We start from the raw sequence: 21,841 nt of genomic DNA on the forward strand, positions 1-21,841 counted from the left end.
ACTCGGGTTTATTTTCAGTTAAATCTATGTACTTTGATCTTTTGAACGGTCATACTAGATTTCAGAGAAAATATCTTTGGAAGATCAAAATACCCCTTAAGATAATTTTTTTATGTGATTTCTTAGTAATAAGGTGTTGCTTACTAAGGATAATCTAATAAAGAGAAAGTGGACAAGTTGTTAAAAATGTTGCTTCTGTGATAATAATGAGACGATTGATCATTTGTTTCTTTCTTATCCGTTTGCAAAATTAATTTGGAGAATGGTATTGTCTGCTTATAACATTCCTCCTCCATCTAACATCACTAATATGTTTGGTAATTGGTTGAATGAGGTGAATAAGAAAGATAAAGAGCTCGAGCATATTCGTATTGGTATTTCTGCGATTTGTTGGTCTATGTGGACTAGTAGAAATGACATTATGTTTAATAAACAGAAGGGGACTAATTTTTTGCAGGTTATTCTTCGTGCAGCGCATTGGATATTGCTTTGGGCATACCTTCTCCCGGAGGACCAACCGGATAATATGGCTATTTGATGCAACCGAATTTTGACGGTCGCACGGGACTGTAATTTCCAGGCTACTGGATGGCGGCACATTAAAAGAATTAAAGATTGAAGATGGATATATTTTGTTTGCTTTTCATTTTTGTTTGGCTGATTATTGTCGCAGCCTTAGCTTTCGTTTGATTGTAATAAGTATACTTTATTGAATCTTTTTTTAATAAAAGATATGGCTATGTGCATCTATTGATGCAGAGCCGAAGCAATGCTCTCATATAAAAAAACAATATTGGTCAAATTTAAAATATGTTAGCTTATAACTAAATGCATACGCCAAGAAATATGAAACACTTGTGAAAGTAATAAAGCATCTGTTATGGAAAAAGAAGTATGAAACATATACAACAGTAGTATAACTAATTTTCGAGAAACAGCGTACACATGTTATTCTACGGTCCATAGGTGTGGACGTACCGGTCACGAAACCGAAAAATAGGTGCGGACGTACGTAGGGCTGACGAGTCACGGGCTCTCCCGTCTTGGTACGCCCCGCCCGTCCACGTCCAGGGTACCAGGAGCAGGAGCAGCTAGCGGCACACCAGCCGGAGTTAGCGGTGCCACGTGGCCGACGGGAGGGAGCCGCCAAAAGAGGCAACCTGGTCTCGCTCGCGAGAGCCAGCCACCCACACCACAGGCCACAGCCAAGAAGAAGCGGCGGCGAGGGCGATAAAATCGCGGACTCTCTCGGTTTCGATTCCAATCCTCCCCTCACCTCCGCCCACCTTCCTCTCTCCAACTCCAACAGCACTTCGACAAGACCAACTCCGGTACGAGCTCCCTTCCCTCCTTCCCAACCCTCGCGGCCGGCGCTTTTCTTTCTCTCTCTTGCCGCCTCGTGAACGCCCCGCATTGCCGGGTTCCAGCTCGTGGCGGCGCGTCCATTGCCATCGGTTCAACCCATCGCCGTTCGATCCTTTCTTTTAAGGTTTGTTTTAAAGGTTTCTTTTGATTCAGGGATTGTTTTTTAGATTCACCTTTTGAGGGATTCTTGTTCTTGGGGGTGGCTCGTTGCGCCTTTAGCCTGCAAGATTAGAAAGACGGGATTCGCTAGGCAGTCGATTCAAATATGAGACGCGAGCTGTAACCGTGTCTCGATTCCGGTAGGTCTTCACTCCTCCTTCGCCGATTTAGGTAGGTCTTCACTCAACGCGCGCGGTGGCTGGAATCCGTGCCGATGGATCCGTATCGTGTTTTTGTGCAGCGCAAGGGAAGGGAACAACAGATGAACTGAGGGGTGGAAAACGAAAGAACGGAGACACCAGGAGAGGTCGATTGTGTTCCGTGTTACGCGGCTACTTTAGTAGGTGGTTCGTATGAGAAGAGAGAATGTCGGCCACTTGCATATTCAGTCAGTCCTTATCAATACGAGTTTCATTCTAAACTCTGTCCAACTTTGTAGTATTAAAAAAAATCGAGTCAGGTCTGTACAGTAATGTTGCGTTCTTTCTTTCGCACAACAATCTGCATCTCTCTTCTCCCCGATCTCTTCATACACCCTGTTCCTTTTTTCTCTCGAGTAATCTTTTCATACACTTTTCGTCTAGCTGGTATATTCTGTGTTGATCCTGTTCATTATTCCTTACTCCCCTCCACCCACCAATGTTTTAGCTGAAAAACCAAGATAGCTATTCAATTTTGCCATAGTCCATTCAAGAAAAAAAAAGGGGAAATAATCTTCACATGTGTCACTATTGGAAACGCAGCCTTTTTACACTGTTCATGTTCTCTGTAATTTGATCCCCAGGTCTGGAGCACACACGCATATTCAAATGGGTATCTTCAGAGGAACGCCGCCCCCGAGCTGCCCCTCGTCCCGGCATTGTGCGGAATGGGCTCGGACCTACCTCAAGTACTGCCTGTGCAGCACCAAGGATGGTGTTGCCCTGGGTCTTGGACTGGCCAGTGTCCTCAGCTGGGGCGTCGCCGAGGTGCCGCAGATCATAACAAATTACAAACAGAAGTCAACGGAAGGGCTTTCCATTGCCTTTCTAATGACTTGGATAGTTGGGTACGTTGCCTCATATTTCGCACCTCCCTTTTAAGTTGATGGTATCACAGTTATTGTACTTGCAGGTGAGTGCAATGCTCTAACTAATGTTCTGCTACGTTTCTTCTGCAATCATGCAGGGATTTGTTTAACCTTGCCGGCTGCTTCCTGGAGCCTGCTACTGTAAGATTCAACCCTCTCTTTTTATTTAACTCAAATTCTTGAACCTAATCTTAGGCACCATACTTTTGCGAGGCACATGTACCAGTTAATTACTCAGTTAGGCATGTTTGTATGCTAGGACACTAGTAGTTTTCTTTCTGATTTAGCGAATTTTCTGGCTGATATTATCTGGATAGTGTGAGGACGTGTTATTTGTGACCAGGAAAAGCAACCAAATCTTTTCTGCCAGCCTGCATTCTTTCCTCACCAGCGAAAACTAGTATAATTATGTTGGATCAAATTCACAAAAATTGTCTGCAGGTGGAAAATAATTGAACATGGACATTTATATGTTGTTTCCGACATAGTATTTCAAAAAGGGAGAATTCCAGATAGATCTAGATAAGTTATGTAATGATCTACATCTGGTGCAGATAAATCTGAATATTCTTAACCAATATATTACACTTAAATTTTTGCATATAACTTCATCATGATCAAGTGTGACATAAGATGTACGCATGGGACTAAGTCAGCACCTTTTATTCTATATGTTTCAAATCTAACATTTTCCGTTCTGTTTGTAATGCAGTTGCCGACACAGTTTTACATGGCATTGGTAAGAACATCATTTCCTGGACTTTTGCTGTTTCAATCCATTTCAGCAGTTTCTGTCATCTGACAACTTAGTTTTTTGCAATGCAGCTATATACCATCACAACTATGATTCTCACTGGACAGACAATATACTATAGCCACATCTACCGTCTTAAAGTAAAGAAAACCGGGACAATTATCAAGGTGATTGCTTGAAAACATTGCAGATTGTAATCATGTTTGCATGAAGTTTTTTTGCACGATCATAGCTAACAATGTGAACACTTGTAAGCAAACACTGTCTACGAATATTACTTGCTCCAGATTCATGAACTTATGAACTATATTGTTCACTTCTTTGCCAAGTATAGTATTCATTCATTCAATGTTGAACACTTGGTAAACTAACACTGTATATACTAAAAATACTTGTTCTGGATTCATGAACTTAAGAAGTATATTGCTATATTCTTTGCTAAGTAGTTTGGTATTCTTCATACAATGTGCGTAGTGTTATGATACTATTTATCATAAGTCATGGTTTGACCACTGACCACAAGCAAGATACACTTAATTTTTTTCACCTTTAACTCCTACCATCTTCCTAAAGTATTCTCTTACTTCTGTTGGGACAATAATGTACGTTTTCAGCCTCAGAAGCATCAGCGTGGGGATGCTTCGTTGCGTCAAAAGCTTTTGGGGCACAGGGATGATGCATACAAAAACAACATTCAGTCAGGCGTGACAATTCCTGTTCCAAGCTCACCAATCCAGCTGAACACAGAAGTATTATGGCAGCGTCATGGTTCAAACAGCCCCAGCTCAGACTACTACTATGTGTAATGTTCTTGAGCTTGTTATTCTTTCCACATATTTCATTCCTTAAAGTTGGTCAAAAAAATTTCATTTCTTAAAGTTGATCTAATTTTTTTCATTTCTTAAAGCATATTATTGTCCTTGGTTTGGATAAAGCATTGAATATTGTGAATTGGATTTATTTAAATGGACTGATACTGCAAATTGGACTGCACTCTTGACAATTACTTCTGGATGTTACAGTTTTATTCTTACCTGCTTACAGCACTGTTGCAATCTCACATAGAAGTTCAGGAGCATCTAACTCACTGTTTGATTTTACAGGTCAGCAAGATCCCTATCAAGTAGCCCAGTGCCTATTGCAGGTACATGGTTGGGCAATAATCGCCAGGCAACAAGAGCGTCTCCACAAATGAACGGCCAAGATGAATCTTTAGTTAGTGAGTTTGCTCCAGCACAGTCTGCACCAGCTGCTATAACAAAAAATTCCCTCTCAGTGGTATGTTACCCTTAATCCTGTTGCTACTTTGTATACTGAGGTTGGGATTATAAAAGCATTTATTGATTGAATTCAGGTACCATGGGTTTCTGTTCTCTTGGGTATGTGTGTATTGCATATCTTGGTTGGATCCGCACACAGGGATGCTCCCAATGAAATTATCATACCTGTTGGAAGAAAGCTTTTAGCATTAGCGGTAAGCTGTTGCGGCTTTCAATTTTCATATCTTCGCCAGAGCATCGGTTTACTATGCAATTTGCATGAACAAGAATAGACTATGTTTCTTCTTGCATAGTAATCTAATTAGTTTCTTCTCCACCATAGGATGGCCATGGAGAAAGTGGAAGTGAAATTGGAAGCTTTCTTGGTTGGGCGATGGCAGTAATCTATATGGGCGGTCGTCTTCCCCAGATTTACTTAAATGTAAGACTGAGAACAAATGTTTTTTTTGTCTTACCTTGTGCTACCAAAAACACTTCTCCGATACTAAAATTTGGTGCTGGGTATAATACAAATATCATTTAATGGATTGAGTCATGATTTGTGGAAGCTAGAAGTGGCGTTCTTAAGATGCAGGGCAGAAAAAGAAACACCCATAAGATTTTTACTCCTGTTCCTACTCTACTTCAAGTTACTGGCTTACTGCTGTTCCTACTCTGCTAGTTTCTACTGTAAATGCTTATCTGATAATGCTGAATAATATGATCCTTGTTAACCGCGAGAAACTCTTTACAGCACTATAGTACAAAATACATCATATTTTTGGTATATCTAACATCTCCCTACCACTCTGCAGATGCAAAGAGGCCATGCCGAGGCAAGTTTATCTTTCTCCAGTCTTCTTTTACAGCAGGAAGCATTTTCATAGTTTTGTCAACATTTTTTGAATTATTTGAGAAGATAGATGAATGGGCAACTTGGCCCTAAGAGGAATCAGTAGCCGGCAACATCTACATGTCAATAGTCACAAAAGCGTTTGCATGCAATACACATGGATACAGTTGGGTAAAAACGTGCCTTAGTTGTTGATTGGGATAAATTACTTGTTGTTATGGTGCAGAAGTGGCAAGTCAAATTTAATTCTGCAGGAAAAGGTTGTGTTAGTATTGGTGTTCAGTTTAGGCCTTCTGTTGGTACAGTGTTGTTGTACCTCTTTTGATAAAAGTTGGAACTCCTATCCTTTTTTTACTGCCATTTTTTCATCAATCAAAAACATTTTAAAGCATCGTGTCCTATTTTCATACTATGCCAATTTTTTCACTACACAAAAACATATTATTTATATAGGAAGTCAATTGTATTCACATGTTTGTTGTATCACATTATTGCATTAAATGCATGGATTGTTGTTATTTTGGGTCATTATCCGATGCTGGCTAACTTATTTGACCTGTAATTTTATTCAGGGACTCAATCCACTTATGTTTACCTTTGCTTTGGTGGGAAATACGACATATGTAGGGAGGTAACCATTAACCGAACTTCATCTGTTTACTAGTATTCAAGTTACTTCAGATACATTTGTAAAAGTATTGTTTAGTAAAAAAGTTTCCTTCGGGGCTCTTAAGTATTTTAGTATAGCTGTGTAATCTCGAAAGTTGGACTTTCTCGGATTGCAATACAAACCTGTGCTGGCATGTTCAGTACCAAGCAGGTGCATCCCATGCAAATTTCTCTTTAACATTCCACAACTGATACAAGGGCACCATTTTATATTCTATATTAAATCTTGAAACCAGCTTTAGTTGGCTGCTTTTATGGTTCTCATGCCGCTTCTTTTTCAATGCAGTATACTTGTGAATAGTATGGACTGGGCAAGATTGAGACCAAATCTCCCGTGGCTTGTGGATGCTGGAGGATGTGTTTTACTTGATTCTTTAGTATCCTTGAGGCTCATTAGTTCCCACTTTAATAACATTCTTCTTTACAACTCAAAATAGTGATTTTTGTTTAGACCATGGGGTCAGAAGAGAGGTTTGAACTGATTTTATTTTCAGGTGGCTTTGTTGTTAGAAACATTTTTCCAGATGCCTTTCTATCCAGCATCTCGAATAAGGTTAACTACTCCATATGTTGAGGGTGCTTTGTGTTAGGTTCATATGTTACTTGAGAACTGAGTGCTAGCTCAGTGGCAAGGCTAACCATATCACAATTTATATCAGTTTCAGTCAATTGTAACATTGGAAGAATCCTTAACCATCTTTTACAGATTATTCTTCAGTTCCTTTATTTCCATTATCGGAAGCAAAGTAAGTGTGATGAAATTGACAGTGTGGATAAAGCCTAATGAATTCAACAGAGTTCAAATTTTCTTCTCCAACGAAAGGTTGGTTTTGTTGCTCTCGTCTTGTTTTTGTTCATTATTTTTTGAATGGTTATCCATCATCTTGCAGCGCCTGTTTTATGTGGTAAGATAACAAACCCTGCGAACTAAGGACATCCTACAAGTTTAGTTCTGCCCTATGAATGCCTCGTCCCTGTATGAGAAAATATATCACCTAGTTGTTAGATTCTCTTACGTATTTGAAACACCTTAGAAAATCTGTCACCTAGTTGTTAGATTCTCTTAGGTATTTGAAACACATTACTATGGATTCCTGTCTAGCTTAACTGAGTTCTTGGTTTGGACATGTGCTGGTATCGGTTTCTTTATATCTTCTACAAACAGGAGAAAAAACATTGCCTGATGATGAATGTTTATGTTAATATTTCTGTACTTTCAGACCTGAAGCTTCCTGCGTCGTTGGAAATGGTCGTCCTTGTTGATTGGAAGGCTGGCTTGCGCAAGAGCCACATCCCGTGCGGAACTTCCGAGACACAGTTCAAATGTTTGGTTGGCGGTGAACGAGCAGCGGTGCCACATGAGCCTCCTCGCTGGTAGAATACCAGCAGGGTCGCGTACTTGCGTCATACTATATCTGTATATCATACGGTGATTTGTTTTTGTTTTCTGTGGTATCTATGTTTTGAAGTGGGCGTGTACAACCTGGTCGTTATCATCGGATGCTAAGCTTTGAACGTGCGTTAATTGGTTCTTGTCTTGGTAACTTTCTCTGGGCTCTTCCTGACTCTGAATATAGATGTGTTCAATTCGGTTTGGATTGGAATGCTCATCGCAGTATGCTATATGTGTGAGGGATTTTCCCCTGTTGTTCTGGCTACAGATCATGTACATTCAGAATAACAGCGTTGCATTTTGATCCGTCAAATGGATGAAAATTGAATACCAATGCAACGCGTCATATGCTTGGTGACGTCGGTATGGGAGTACTGGCCGACTGACCAGTACGTGCTAGCGTCACGAACATTTCATTTTGTTTAGCCGTTGCCCCGTCTCAGAATTATCAGGTGTAAAGTTTAGTTTAAAGTTAAGCCGTACCAGCTTTGACTAAATATTTAAGAAAAAAAATCAACATCTACATGTTAAATTGACACATTGATAAAATATATTTTATGATGAATCTATTAATATGTATTGAATTTATATTGTAGATGTTTATATTTTTATGTATAAACCTTGTTAAATTTAGAAGATGTTGATTTTTAACTAAATTTATATGCCTTATAATTTAGGACAGAGGGATTATAGAGGGAATTTTCTAGACCGAAAGGCTCCTGGACTTGGCTCGAAAGCAAATGGGAAAGCTTCCATGCGAGTTGGGTTGGGGTGCACTAACACCCACGATTCCGCAGGAAGTAAGTTACATAAAAGGACATCGTTATTTTGTTTCCGCAGGAAGTAAGTTACATAAAATTTGCTACAGGACACCGTTATTTTCTGGCATTTGCTGAAACACACCGTCCGATTATGTATTTGTCAGATACCATTAAAATTTTGTGACACATTTGTCAGGACACACCACCAGCCTAAAACGGAAAGTTTTGCACTTTTACATTAAGCTACATTTTCTTTAGAATTCACCTGACAAATCTACACATTTTTATCTTTTTTATATTTTCTTCGGTGCATATTAATTGACTCTAATATAAATGATCTAGACATATTTTAGTTCTAAATGCATACATACTAGAGTCAAGTAATATAAATCGAAGAGATTACAATTCACAAACAAGCATTTCTATGTTTCCATTTCAGTACACACCTACTTGCATCCATTAGCTACATCTACATGTAATTTCTTTTTCAAAAGGCTGGAAATACGATTTTGCAAAATATGTTGATTTTTTCTACAAGCCCCACTTCACATGGGTGGCTTCCTATTGGCTACAATATCAAGTTCACGTGGGAATATGATTCTTGGAATAGAGAATAGAAACGAACATGACCACATACACAATGTTTGATAAGATAATCTTATTATAAGTATTTCTGATCTAGATTCTTATTCTTTTTGGTAATGAGATAGCGAGTAGAAAAAATATTGACATGCTAAATTAAATATAGTGTGCCATCCTAAAGATCAAGGAGGACTTAGGATTCATAACCTCGAGGTCAAGAATAGAGCCCTTCTAGGTAAATGACTTTTAAAGCTTGTTGCCAAACAAGGGGTGTGGCAAACTCTCCTTTGGAAAAAGTACTTAGTCTCATGTGCGTTGTCTCAGGTTTATTGAAAACCAGGTGACTCACACTTAAATGACTTTTTAAGCATGTTGCCGAATATGGGGTGTGGCAAGCTCTCCTTAGGAAAAAGTACTTAGGCTCATGTGCTTTGTCTCAGGTTTATTGAAAACCAGGTGACTCACACTTTTAGGTTGGCCTAATAGGGATGAAGAAATTCTTCTTATCACATGGTTTCTCATCTATCAAGGATGGCTTGGAAATAAGGTTCTAGTAGGATAAATGGCTAGGTAACGCCACGCTTCGAGAATAGTATCCAGCTTTGTAAAATATTGTACGTCACAAAAGCGGCTCGCTCGCCAAGGTGGTGGGAACTTCGCCACCAAATATGGCGTTCAAAAGAGATCTCGCCAGTCCTAGAATTTTGACTTTGGTCCATTTGACACATGAGACAAACACGTTACGGTGGAATTTGCAGGAGAATGCTAAATTCTTAGTGGATTCCATGTGCAAAGCGTTAATCCAACCAGAGTGCTGGTGGATAATAACAAAATATATGGAAGATGAAGATCCTGCTAAAAAAAATAATTTATTTGCGTGGTATATTCGTCGAGGTGTAATCTTAACTAAGGACAACCTTGCGAAACGTAATTGGCATGGATATAGAAAGTGTGTATTTTGCTATGAGGATGAGACTATTAAGTACTTATTCTTCGAATGCAAATTTGCTAGATCGATATGGTGAGTCGTCGAGATATACCCACCAAGCAGCGTTGTGAATATATTTGGGAATCGGCTAAGTGATGTGGATCGTAGATTTAAACTACTTATCAAGGTGAGAGCACTTGCGTTTTTTGATCGCCATATCTATGTAGAAATATCAAGGTTTTTAATGATAAGAATTGTTCCCTCGTGTGTAGGTTATCGATGCACAGCTACACCGCTTTCATGGTTGCCTCTAGAGTGTGTGGAGCATCGCGACCTATATTAGAGTTGTCTACACTGTTGGAGAACACGACGAGGATATTTTTATCTAAAATGGATGGCAGTGCAATTTACGGATTGGCCCTCGGTCTCCTTAGGCGCCTCTGCCATTTTTGATGAATACTTGTATTTCGTTTTTTATATTTTTTTTCGATTGATGCTTCTTTTTTTGGATTTTAGCGGCTATATGCATGACGGGTACCTCCACTTTCACTATTACTCACTACTTTTTTTTTTAGAAACACAGTACAAACGCAGGCGCTCACATACACGCGCATACACTCACCCCTATGAACGCACACACGCACACCCTACCCCTATGAGCACCTCCGGAAGACCGAGCCGGCGGATTGGATCTTGAAATTGACGAAATCACCACAGGCGTCTTGCTGTCGACGGGAACGTCGCCTCCCACTGAAAGAATATTCCGCCTTTATGAGACACACAGATGTCAAACCTGGGGTTTGAACTCTGATGGGCTGGGGGTACAACCACCCTCCTAACCACCCAACCTCAGGTTGGTTCAATCCATGGCTCTGTTCACAACCTAACTTTTACAAGAATTGGCACATTGAATTTCTCCAAGCAACCTCAAGTATGCAAGTAAGAAAATGTTAGCCTTTTCTTCAGGACACAACACACAATATAGTCTCCCCACCATGCTATGGAAAGACCCGTTGTGCCCAACAGGCCAACAGTGCATTAATCAAGTTTGTTTTTTTTAAAACTAAATTAGGAAGCGTGCGGTTATTTCTTTCAGCAACCTCATTTGGCTGGGATTAACATGTGTCGTGTTTGTTGCCAGGTTTTTGTCAATACGCATTGGAGGGGTCATTTTTGTCAATTGTTGTGAGTAGAGAGGCAGATTTGCAACAAAAAAAAAGGTGATATTCCAGTGGTGAAACGTGATAGGGAGAGAAAGCATGCGATGATTTGCACCATTCTTGATATATTTATCATGATTGCTTATGTTTCCATGTTTCTGCTAGTTTGCTTAGTACACAAATGGGTAGTGTGAAATAAATAACTAGCGGAAGGTTTCCCGGTCAGGGAAAAATCGAGGAGCTCCCTAAGAAAAATAGGAACTAATTAAGGACCGCAAGTACAGTTGGCAAAGATAAAGCAAGCAAATCTAGATTCATGATGACAACTACAAAGAGATATAAATCACTATATATATGCAAGAAAACAACAGATAAATAAGCACATCGATCTCTGGCTTTTAGTCAACTGGATCTGCAAGGCCGGTGGCGTTCTATACATGTGTTTTTATTCTTGTGTTACACGAGGCCGCGCTGGCCCAGCTTTAATTCGTAACCGTCTGTCTCTCTCATAGAACAGCCCAGGCACGTCCTCTGCTTTTGATCTCCTCATTAAGTAGAAGGCACTGCTCGCCAGGTAGGAGCTGAGTAGCTGACTCGATCGTCCTTTTTAGTTTGAGAACGTACTTCTTCGTCTTCCCTCCCCTCCAAGCAGGCCGGTCTATTACTCTTTGCGCCATGGACACCGTTCTGTTCATCATCGGCATCATAGGTATTCTGTATACACATGCATGAATCGCCTATCTCTCTTTCCCTCACTCGCTCTCACCATCCAGTTTCTTTTGCCTGTTGCAGGAAACATCATCTCGGTTCTGGTCTTCGTTTCTCCCATGTAAGAGCTTAGCATCGATCATGCGTGCATTTACAGAAGCATTTATTTTGTTTTAGTTGTTTCTTACATGCATGGATGCATCACGCACGGCTGATGGCTGGCTTATATGCACGGGCAGCACTACGTTCTGGAGGATAGTGAAGAGCAAGTCGACGGAGGAGTTCGAGCCGGCGCCGTACGTGCTCACGCTCCTCAACACGCTGCTATGGCTCTACTACGGCATCACCAAGCCGGACGGCCTCCTCGTCGCCACCGTCAACGGGTTCGGGGCCGTCATGCAGACCATATACGTCGTGCTCTTCCTCGTCTACGCCGCCGACCATGCTACAAGGGTGAGCCCAGCACGGACGTGATCAACAAACACAAGCTTATTTACACCTGAATGGTGATTACATGTGCCTAAAAAAGAGAGGACCGATCTTAGGGAGCTAGCTAGCTCGTCTTGAACAAGTTACTTGTTTCCCCATTAATGGGACAATGGGTGCTGAAGAAACTATTTATCGACTGTTTTTGGTTGCAGCCTCTTTCATGTTAATTACTACTCATCTGAGTCGCACTTGTTGCCTTTTTTTCCAAGAGGGGGAACGAAGCCCTAGCCTCTGCATCAAAACGATGCATACGACGTTTAGAACTTGTTGTCTTCTTTGAGAAGTGGAGAATTATAGAAGTTTCTGATCAATTATCATGTTACACTTTGCAGGTTAAAACCGCGAAGTTGGTCGCAGTTTTGGACATTGGGTTTTTTGGAATCGTGTTCACATCGACGAAATTTGCCATCGATGGGCTTGACATGAAAATCATGATTATAGGATTGATATGCGCCTGCCTTAGCGTGTTCATGTACGGGTCCCCACTCACTGCCGTGGTAAGGTGGTCTCAGACCCACAGACAAATTGGTTATCATATCTTATTCTGTTTAGGTTTTATATGGTGATGCTGTGTATTTTCAGAAACATTTTGCTTCTTGTGTGGCTTACATAGACAGGTTTTGTGATAGGATTCGGGAAATTGTAAGAATACTGACTGTTCTGGTAGTGATATTTTAGTGAACTCGTTTTGCAAGAATGCTAAGAGCAGACCACCATATATCTAAGTAGTGACGTTGAAGAAATTTTCTGTTAATATAAGAGAGACTCTTATGATTTTTTTATTTTCCCATGAATCATAAATATGTTCTTGAAGCTGTACAGTACCAAAAATATTAATGCTTTATTTTTTTGAAAGGTATTGACAGTACTTCAGTATAACTTTTTTTTGATAATGGGTGCTTTATTACTCATAAAAAGCAATTACACCCGACCTCTGCATAGCTAAGATGCACACAACCGTTCAAAAAGTCTTAAAAGTCTGGAGTGCTAAAAAAGGCGAATTACATATCAGACATGAGCAGTATTTCATATAACTATGCAGAGTAAACTCTGAACACATACTACAAGTATTGTTTATTAACATTATACCACTTGTTATATGCAATCAGATCTTAATTAGACGTGGGAAAGCACTATCAGATCATGTGTGATCATATAGATGTATCACAACGATTTCATGGGATATGCAATCTTTTGGTCAAACTACCACTTCCACTAGATAACCCTTTCTTGAACGCTATGCTTCACAAAATCATGCTTTGGATGTACATTGTTTTGGTTGGTCTATTTAGTTAGTAGATACATAGTGCATTTTGGTGCATTAGTTAATAGCTTTTTGTTTGGTTGTAAGATCAATAATATACTAGTATGAATTAATAAGAACTCATATACTTCCATCTGGTAAAAGGGACTAAGAATTTGAATTCAAAGTATCTAAGATATTTCTCATACATTCTTGTACCATACATAGCGAATTTGATCTTTGAATTTATATTTGCACGTAGAGCTATTTATTTAGGTACTAGATATTTTTTGACAGCTTGTAAGTATTCCCACCGTTCCACAATTCTTGTTCTAATTTGAACATATATAGACTCATGAGAATCCACAACAAGAATTATGAAAAGGAGGGAGTAGTATAAATATACGTTATTGCTTCCAAATTTAATTTACGGCTGGGTGTCCAAACAAAAATACCTTAATGGTTGAAATATTGTGTTTCTGCTGATTTATTTGCCAAATTATATTCCTAAGTGGTGAATTAATGGAAATGTATATATAATTACAAATACTCAAAAGCATTGTGTGGTCAAAGATTGTGCACAACCACAATCCGTACACACAATAAATATATCTATGCCTCCCTCAACCGTCGACATACTACATGTACTTTTGTTTTAAAAAAACAGAGCTATCAAACGTGCCAAGATAGACATGAAAGTCGTCTATTAGTTTTAGAAAAGAGCATTATACAAAGGATGCATAATGGCTTTGAGTTGTTTGACTCAGCACGGAACACGCCAATATTCCCATAGGACACAACAACTTGATCAGTAGCTCGCGCTGATCGATATATTTCATTTTTTTCTTCTTTTCGATGGATCAATATCTTCCGTGTTGTATCATGGAACTAGTAAATTTTGATAGTGTGTGTTACCATATGTATTAATTTCTGCTTAAGCTTGTGCTACGTGCTGGTCACTATCTCCCGACTATATAAATCATTGTTGTCTGTATATGTATATCAGTGCATTCTCATTGTCAAGTCAGAAACCCACTTTCTTTCGTGAATATAGCAGTACACAATACTACTAGTGTCTTTTGCCTGGAGCTATCTTGCTGTTTCGTTAAATTTGCTGAGCCCGTTGACTATAGTGAAAAACCTGAAAATCTGTGCATTGTCAAATTGTGGCTGAACAGAGAGCGGTTATCGCCACAAGGAGCGTGGAGTACATGCCGTTCTTCCTGTCCTTCTTCCTCTTCCTCAATGGAGCAGTCTGGGCTACGTATGCTCTACTCGACAGAGACATCTTCCTTGGCGTAAGTATATATATCCTACTTAGCATAACTGAGTGCTGAACTTCCTTTAATTCGTGTGAGAAACCTTACCTTTGTAGGTCCCAAATGGAATAGGCTGCCTCTTGGGCGGCATCCAACTGGTTATCTATGCAATCTACATGAACAGTAGGGTCGTCGACTCTCAAAGCGGCGACGAAGCTGCTTCAACGTCTCTTCTGTCATCCGTTCCCAGTAGACATGGCCAGAACGATATATCCAACAATGTTTAGTATTTGTGCATAGTGCACATAATAATTTCTTGTTTGTGTAAATTGATGTAATTTGTCTTTCATACTATGTTATACCATGCATAAGCAATATCATCCACAGGGTTGAAGCTCAGTGGGGGCAAAACTGGGTGGTGGCCCACCCAGCCCAGGAAAGTTATGCCTATGACGTCTAAAATTTAGCATACTAAGGGCATGTACATTCCAAGACGCTTGTGTAGGCGCTAAACTGGAAGTTGCATAAGCACCAGGCGCTAGAAGTAGTATTTTGTTCCTGATTTCTAAGCGGCCGACTCCTCCTTTTTTCATCGATGCCAAAAAAATCACCAGCTAACTGCAAGGAAACCAGAAAAACAGCCAGGATTTATTTCCTAGCGCCCCTAAACAAGCGACCCGTTGTATCTGCTCTAATTAACATCCGATTTTAGCCTACTTTAACCTATTGGTCCATCCATATTTTCTTGGCAACCTTCATCGCTGCATAGATACTTTTTTTTATTGTGGACATCATTACTCTGGTCATAGGCGGATTCAGCATCCCTACAACATGAGCAGCCGACTTCCCAGCCGAACGATGGCTTACATCACTTGATTTTCTATGAAAAGTTATCAAAAATATGGCAACTTAGACATGTTTGATTAGGCTTCTTGAAGTTTCTAGATTTGTCACTAACCGTGGCAACAAAAACATTTTTACTAGACCATATGAGATACGGTAATTGCTAAACGGGGGCATCATCGCCTGTTCCAATAAAAAAAGTACTTGATTCAGCCACATGGGCGGATTTTTGTCAAATGAAAAGTAGCAACATAATTTCATCGACTAGTTCATAAGAATATTTAACTACTACTTTCTTTTTTCCGAAATGGTGACTTAGCCATAGCCTCTGCATCGATTGATGCATTTTTTATTTGTTTATTAAACATCAAGTATCAAGTTTCGATTGATGCATGGGTCATACATAGTTGATACATGGATCAATCGTCTAAACAAAGAAGAAAATAAAAGTAACTTTGCATCAATATGTTATTCTACGATCAAAACGCCCGCAGAATTAGGCGTATAACCCTCTAGCAACCTCTCCACACGTCTACACCTAGTAACCACATCGTGTCGCTTGTTCGTTGGATGTAGGTAATACCACGTACGAATCCAGTAAGTTGCCAAGAGGGGGATAACCTGCATAAAATAACTCAAATTTGCATTGTTAAAGATATAGTTGTTTCTGGTGTTTCATATCGCTCAAAGTAAATCACGTGCACCCACTCGGATTTACGCTTTATTTTTCTTGCCAACCCCCGCTAACCAATTTGCCAGAAAATTTATAATGTTAGTGGGTGGAATAATATTGAAAGCCATATGAACAATGAGTCACACCACCTTAGCTAAAGGACATGAAATAAAGAAATGTTGATTTTTTTTGTTGAATTGATTCATCTTCATCACAAAAGCAACATTTTTTTTACTACCTTTGCCAATTCCTTTCTGCTATGTATTTTCGAAAAATCTAGTATGATCGTTCATATGGTCTACATACAAAGATTTAACTGCAAATAAACCTGCTATTGTTAACTTCCAAACAAAAGCATCTAGTTGATCTGTTAGATGAACATCCATCAAGCCCCTAGCTGGAGAAGCCACCTTTCTCCACTATTCCCTATCAAAGTATGTTTAAGACCTTTGTTAAATAGTACTTGAGGCATAGCATCAACAAGCCAAAGTTGTTTTTTGATTGGCTATGTTATAAAGGATGGTATATTGATGTGATAGAGGCATGTCACCTGGCCACCTATCTTCCAGAAAACAAGTATCTCACCATTTGAATGATCATGTATCAAAGAAATCATATTTTATTTTAAAAAGAGCACTCCATAAAGGGGAATCAGAAGGCTAATGAGTGGTAAAAATACTCATCTTTGTAGTTGTTTAAACCAGGTATCTTTAGTCATTATGATGAAAATACCTCTCTAGACCTGCCACTTATTGCTAATCAACAAGGCCTCCAAGTCGACCAACAAAGGCTTTAACGACGACTTGTACGATCATCCTCACATGTATGGGTCTCGCACCGCCTTGTAGAACCAAGTATTTATTGTGAAGGCACCCAAAGAGTTTGAGGGAGAGAACACCACGCAAACCTCATTCCACCGCCACAATCAGATCTCATCTCCACCAAAGCTCTATCGCTGGCCCCATCGACTCCACCACCTCATCCAGCATCACCATCACCATCTCCCCTCATCTACTTTGTATTATTGTTTCCATCACGATTGCCGATATTGTAAGCGTAAGATTAATTGTTATTCATCACTTCGAGCTTTTCAAATACATTGTTTATACTTGTTAATATAATCATGTGTGACTAGTCCTCGTAGGCTGATTGCTGAGGCCTAGTCTCGTAGCGCCTGAGATTTTTACCTCTCTTTGTTAAAAGGATTTTCCACGATAAATATTATGTCTCTCGCTATGATTTCTTTTTCATTCTCAGTTATTGCCTATTGTGTTTAGACCACATAAACCGTGTCTTTAGAAGAAAGTTTTAAATAGTTGGCTATACCCTAGCTATAGCTCAGCTATAGTCTTTTGGAAGACCTACCGCTACGGCTATACCATTTATAGGTTAAATGAGAAAAAAGTCGCTACTAATTGGTTATAGCCCTATTTAGTCCCTAATTCGCATCTAATTTATGATCGTGGCATTTTGTAGCTCGGGCTACATGGAGCTCGTTTTTTCAAAAATCTGAAAATGGCATTTTATAGTTTCAAAAAATTAGGGACACAATTTCTATAGGTAGACAATGATGTACTCTATGACCGTGAAAAAAAAACAATACGAAAGACTCAGTATTTTGGGCGGTGTCAATTTTACAAATTCATGGATCTGAAAACGTGAACAATACATATTTTTGAAACCTTCAACATTTGTGAGAATTTGTCATTGTTGTGTAGCCTCTAATATAACGTATTTCATCCTAAAATTTTGCACAGTGGTAGAGTACATCATTAGCTACATTTAGTTTTTTTTAAAGATTTTTTTGAAACTTTAAATGTTGAATTTAAATGTTGTAAAAAATAGTAGATGTGTAGCTCAGGCTACGCTTTAACTTTCCCCTAACTTAGCCGCTAAATCTCCTATATTTTCAATTTATTTTCTATTTTTTCCGAATTTACATTTAATATAATTATATAAAATTTGTGAGTTGAATAATTAAATACTTGTTTTTCTTGAACAGTTAAATAAATTGTATCATGAATCGTGTTTGAGCATAGTTTTCCTTTTTTTTTTGGTAAGATGTGATTGAAATATTCTATTTTAAAAAAGCATTAAATGGAATTGCCTGTTATAGTCTGGTTATAGTCTTTCATAGTCTCCGAAAAAGTACTACTAAATGAAATAGATCGCTATTTTAAACTATGCTTTAGAATTCTGGCAACCTCTAAGCTCGATGGGAATACGAGGTTCAGGTTGCTCCCCATGATTAACCATGTTCTCACTCACACATTGGCCTCTTCTCCAAACCCCCTTTATGCAAGACGGCTCTGCCGGCCTTCTCCGACCTCCATCTTCATGGTATGCTTCCTTACGCATGTTCCTCTGCTGGTAGCTCCTTATGGAGTTAATGGCATCTAGGGTCACACAACTTATTTCGCATGTGCTCTTAAGTAACACATGTTGCAAAACAAATTATCCGGTCACACAACTTATGAAACGTGCGCACCCCAGGTCATAAAACTGTTTGATGTTTGGCTTTTGGCAAAAAACCGGTCACGTGGGGGTCACGTGAGGTACATTGTTCAGTCAAAATTGAGAAAAAGTACAGAATATGACCGCCCCTTCTAACTCAGGTGTCCTGCGCGTGACCGGTTTTTGCCAAAGACCAGACATCAAACTATTTTGTGACCTGGGGTGCATATATTTTGCAAGTTGTGTGATCAGTTAGTTTATTTTGCAACATGTGTGACTTAAGTGCACATGCGAGACAAGTTGTGTGATCGGTTAGTTTATTTTGCAATATGTGTGACTTAAGTGCACATGGGAGATAAGTTGTGTGATCAGTTAGTTTATTTTGCAACATGTGTGCACATGCGAGACAAGTTATGTGACTGCGGATGCCATTAACTCCTCCTTATGAATATGAGGTTATTGTTGTCCCCCTTTGATCATCCAGTCAACCATCGATACCTCGCTCATCCCTTTCTCCGTCTTGCCAGTTATCCTGTATCTGAAATTGTTCACCAAATTCTTGTATAATTGCCAGATTGAGTGAGTTGAGTACTGGGCTGCTGACAATCGCTGAGCTCATGCATCCCACGAAGCCATGACGGCCCGGTATAATTTGCTAACTGTAGAAACCGGAAAGAAAATAGAGCTAACTGAACCCAGCGACATGCTTAACTGAACTGAACCTAACAAAGACCACACGAGCTAGACAGAGTATTACTCCCTCTAGTCGTATTTAATAGAGGCGACCTTTATGCGTTCATAGGCTTATTGGTATACACCCCTCGCGTCAATCTTATCAGACCGGAGGGAGTAGGTCTCTATATTTCTGTCTGTTTATATTGAAATTAGATTAGATGGTGATGTTTTGCTTTGCGTAATCCGTTCAGGAAGGTGTGCCTAATCCTCGTGGTAGTACTTGGTATGCGCAGGGCTCCGGCTATGGTCCTCCCTCGGCCGGCACACAGTGACATGAGCGTCTTGCCACAGCCACGCCTTCTGGATCTCTGTCACGTGTTTTTGGACGATCTTAAGGAGCAGGCTGAGTTTCTTGTGTTGGTCATGGTCTCCCGGAGTGCCCTCGTTTTCTTCAGGGATGAGGAGCACCAGCTGCTCGAGGACAGGAGCCCTGCGCAGGAGGAACCTGAGCAGCCTCAGCTCGCGCGTCGTCCCCCGGAAGTTGATCACCTTGATGAACGTCAGATGGTCGAGAGCAATCTCGTAGTCGAGTACAATATCCGCGTCCTCGCCGGTTGCAATCGTGCCGCTGCAGGTATCTTCAGTAGTGTCCTCGCAAGCGGCGGCTGGGAGCTGCAAGTACGATCCGAGAATTCGCTGATGTGATGAGGCGACAATGAATGGCATTGACGAGGAAAAGTATGTTTACCCGGACGAAGAGTCGCTCGAGGAGGGGCGGTTCGGTGAGCCCGAAGAAGCCACAGAAACGACTGACATCACCGTCGCTCATGGTGTCCATAAGCAGCTGCACTTCTTCTAGGTTCGGGGTATCCATAGTGAGCTCGTAAAATGTTCGGGTTTCTTCGATGTGCTGACGGGTAACCAATACGTACTAATGGTCAATACATTGCTTGAATTTAGATGCTAATGATGATGCGTTGAATGGTTCGGTTGGCAAGAAATAGTTTGAGCATCGTACCAGTAAGCCCACGGAGCAAAGTGTCAAAATCCTGGCATGGGCGACCTCCTCCAAGAAGCCTGAGTAGGCGAACTCGTGAATCAGCTCGTCGTATCCGCCCAAGCCGAGGTGGGACAGGTACGCGTCTCGTAGCTCCGGCGTGACCGCATCCGAGAGCGTCCTCCTCGTGCCATCTTTGCCGATGAACTCGACGGGAGCAGTCTCGTAGGCGTCGTCTCTGTAGTATAGGATTTCCCCGTGGTATGCCAAGGACTCGAGCGCGGGCGCGGCCACCCGCAGATGGCGCATGGACAGGCAGCCCACGATCTCCAGGCCCCGCAGCCTCTCGCCGGCGACCCTCACCGACACGAGGAGGTGGCAGCTCCTCAGGCTCAGGAACTCGAGCAGCCGGCACTCCGAGACCACGTCCCGGACATCATCGTCGGTGACGTCGACGCGGTCGAGGGAGAGGGATGTCAAGCCGGCGAGCCCCGCCGCCCCGGGAGGGACGTCGCCGAGGCTGCACCGGCCCAGGCTAAGCACCGACAGCGAGTTCTCGACCTGGAACAGGCCCCCAGGAAGCTGCAAGAGTGATACGCGGCCGTCGCCGTCGTCCAGGACGCCACGCCGCACCAGGTCCACCCCGACCTCCCTTGCGCCCCTCCCCAGGGCGGCCGCGACCCACCCGACGACGACATCCCGCCCGAGCGCGTCGGCGTCGGGCGGGGACAGCACCACGCGGAGCACGTGGATGGGCGCCGCGCCGTGGATCGCGAGGACGCGGTCCACCGTGGCCGTGATCTGCGCCGGTGACTGGCCGCGGACCAAGTCGCGGTCGGTGAAGTCGAGGACCGCCGACGCGGCGAGAGCGTGGAGCCATTTGTGCGCCCACCTCGTGGAGAGGGCGCTGGTGCGGACGGCGTGCTTCAGCGGAAGCACGCCGAGGATGGAGTGGAGGACGTCGTCGGGGAGGCCGCTCAGCCGGTCCTCCTCGGATGATGCTTCTTCTCCCTTGGGCTTGGCACACTTCTTTGCTGGGTTGGATTCGAGCTCCATTATATATTAGCTTGGCGCGCGCGCACTTGAGCAATTTTAGAGCCTCTTTCTTTTTCAGTTGCCTGGTACTGCGACTTTGCAGTTGCATTGTGGGAGTGCTTGCCTGCTTGGTCTGAGCTTTTTATAGATAATAACAAGTTCAACCAGTGTCCCGTGGAAATGTTCAGTTGCCTTCCCTTGCAAGATTTGACTGAAACTAGTGCAAGATCAGGCAGGGTGAGGCGAGTGAGAGCGACGTCGCGGCTGCTTTCTAGGCAAGGAGGCGTGCGCGCGGTTCAACGGGTACGCTATAAGTGCTTGCTTGACTGAAACAAGTGTAAGACGAGAAATGTTTTATACAAGTTTTACAATGGTTGTCATTTTTAATAACCATTTATCCGCCTGATCTGATTGTGATAAATAGACGGAACCAAACGGACGAAACTAAAAGTGTGGGACCGGAACCAAAATCTGTAGGACCAGACCCACTAATATATTTTACAAAAACTATAA

General features: G+C 41.4%; 3 protein-coding genes across 4 annotated transcripts; 2 read left to right on the forward strand and 1 right to left on the reverse strand.

The window, feature by feature from the left end:
• Positions 1-1,173: 1,173 nt before the first annotated feature.
• LOC124660115 (lysosomal amino acid transporter 1 homolog) lies at positions 1,174-7,672 on the forward strand. 2 transcript variants are annotated; one of them, XM_047197904.1, is made up of 14 exons: positions 1,174-1,331; positions 2,309-2,572; positions 2,692-2,734; positions 3,306-3,332; positions 3,419-3,514; positions 3,962-4,149; positions 4,451-4,625; positions 4,702-4,821; positions 4,950-5,048; positions 5,422-5,442; positions 6,032-6,090; positions 6,415-6,505; positions 6,835-6,951; positions 7,349-7,672. In XM_047197904.1, the coding sequence occupies exons 2-13, from the start codon at positions 2,334-2,336 to the stop codon at positions 6,910-6,912; spliced, it is 1,236 nt and encodes a 411-aa protein (XP_047053860.1). In that variant the 5' UTR covers positions 1,174-1,331; positions 2,309-2,333; the 3' UTR covers positions 6,913-6,951; positions 7,349-7,672. The 2 variants fall into 2 exon arrangements, with proteins under 2 accessions (XP_047053860.1, XP_047053861.1); XM_047197905.1 differs by lacking the exon at positions 1,174-1,331 and adding an exon at positions 1,389-1,489.
• Positions 7,673-11,627: 3,955 nt separating this feature from the next.
• LOC124658846 (bidirectional sugar transporter SWEET17-like) lies at positions 11,628-14,938 on the forward strand. Its single transcript, XM_047196853.1, has 6 exons — positions 11,628-11,661; positions 11,745-11,781; positions 11,900-12,113; positions 12,482-12,646; positions 14,571-14,690; positions 14,768-14,938. Exons 1-6 carry the CDS (start codon positions 11,628-11,630, stop codon positions 14,936-14,938), a joined length of 741 nt encoding a protein of 246 aa, XP_047052809.1.
• A 4,272-nt stretch (positions 14,939-19,210) lies between these two features.
• Positions 19,211-21,349, reverse strand: LOC124663785 (FBD-associated F-box protein At1g61320-like). Its single transcript, XM_047201446.1, has 3 exons — positions 20,315-21,349; positions 20,045-20,206; positions 19,211-19,968 (listed from the first exon to the last, which is right to left on the reverse strand). The coding sequence occupies exons 1-3, from the start codon at positions 21,347-21,349 to the stop codon at positions 19,558-19,560; spliced, it is 1,608 nt and encodes a 535-aa protein (XP_047057402.1). The 3' UTR covers positions 19,211-19,557.
• Positions 21,350-21,841: the final 492 nt, after the last annotated feature.

Source organism: Lolium rigidum, chromosome 6 (genome assembly GCF_022539505.1).
Source record: "Lolium rigidum isolate FL_2022 chromosome 6, APGP_CSIRO_Lrig_0.1, whole genome shotgun sequence".
NCBI lineage: Eukaryota > Viridiplantae > Streptophyta > Magnoliopsida > Poales > Poaceae > Lolium > Lolium rigidum.

Excerpts from the sequence above, each read along its gene's own strand:
- LOC124660115 (XM_047197904.1), top strand. The coding sequence starts at position 2,334 with ATGGGTATCTTCAGAGGAACGCCGCCCCCGAGCTGCCCCTCGTCCCGG. Across the intron at positions 3,333-3,418 it reads CACAGTTTTACATGGCATTG|CTATATACCATCACAACTAT; the intron begins GTAAGAACATCA and ends TTTGCAATGCAG. Across the intron at positions 4,150-4,450 it reads AGCTCAGACTACTACTATGT|GTCAGCAAGATCCCTATCAA; the intron begins GTAATGTTCTTG and ends TTGATTTTACAG.
- LOC124658846 (XM_047196853.1), top strand. The coding sequence starts at position 11,628 with ATGGACACCGTTCTGTTCATCATCGGCATCATAG. Across the intron at positions 11,662-11,744 it reads GTTCATCATCGGCATCATAG|GAAACATCATCTCGGTTCTG; the intron begins GTATTCTGTATA and ends TGCCTGTTGCAG. Across the intron at positions 12,647-14,570 it reads GGTCCCCACTCACTGCCGTG|AGAGCGGTTATCGCCACAAG; the intron begins GTAAGGTGGTCT and ends GTGGCTGAACAG.
- LOC124663785 (XM_047201446.1), bottom strand. The coding sequence starts at position 21,349 with ATGGAGCTCGAATCCAACCCAGCAAAGAAGTGTGCCAAGCCCAAGGGA. Across the intron at positions 20,207-20,314 it reads TTTGCTCCGTGGGCTTACTG|CACATCGAAGAAACCCGAAC; the intron begins GTACGATGCTCA and ends GTTACCCGTCAG. Across the intron at positions 19,969-20,044 it reads TCGAGCGACTCTTCGTCCGG|CTCCCAGCCGCCGCTTGCGA; the intron begins GTAAACATACTT and ends TCGTACTTGCAG.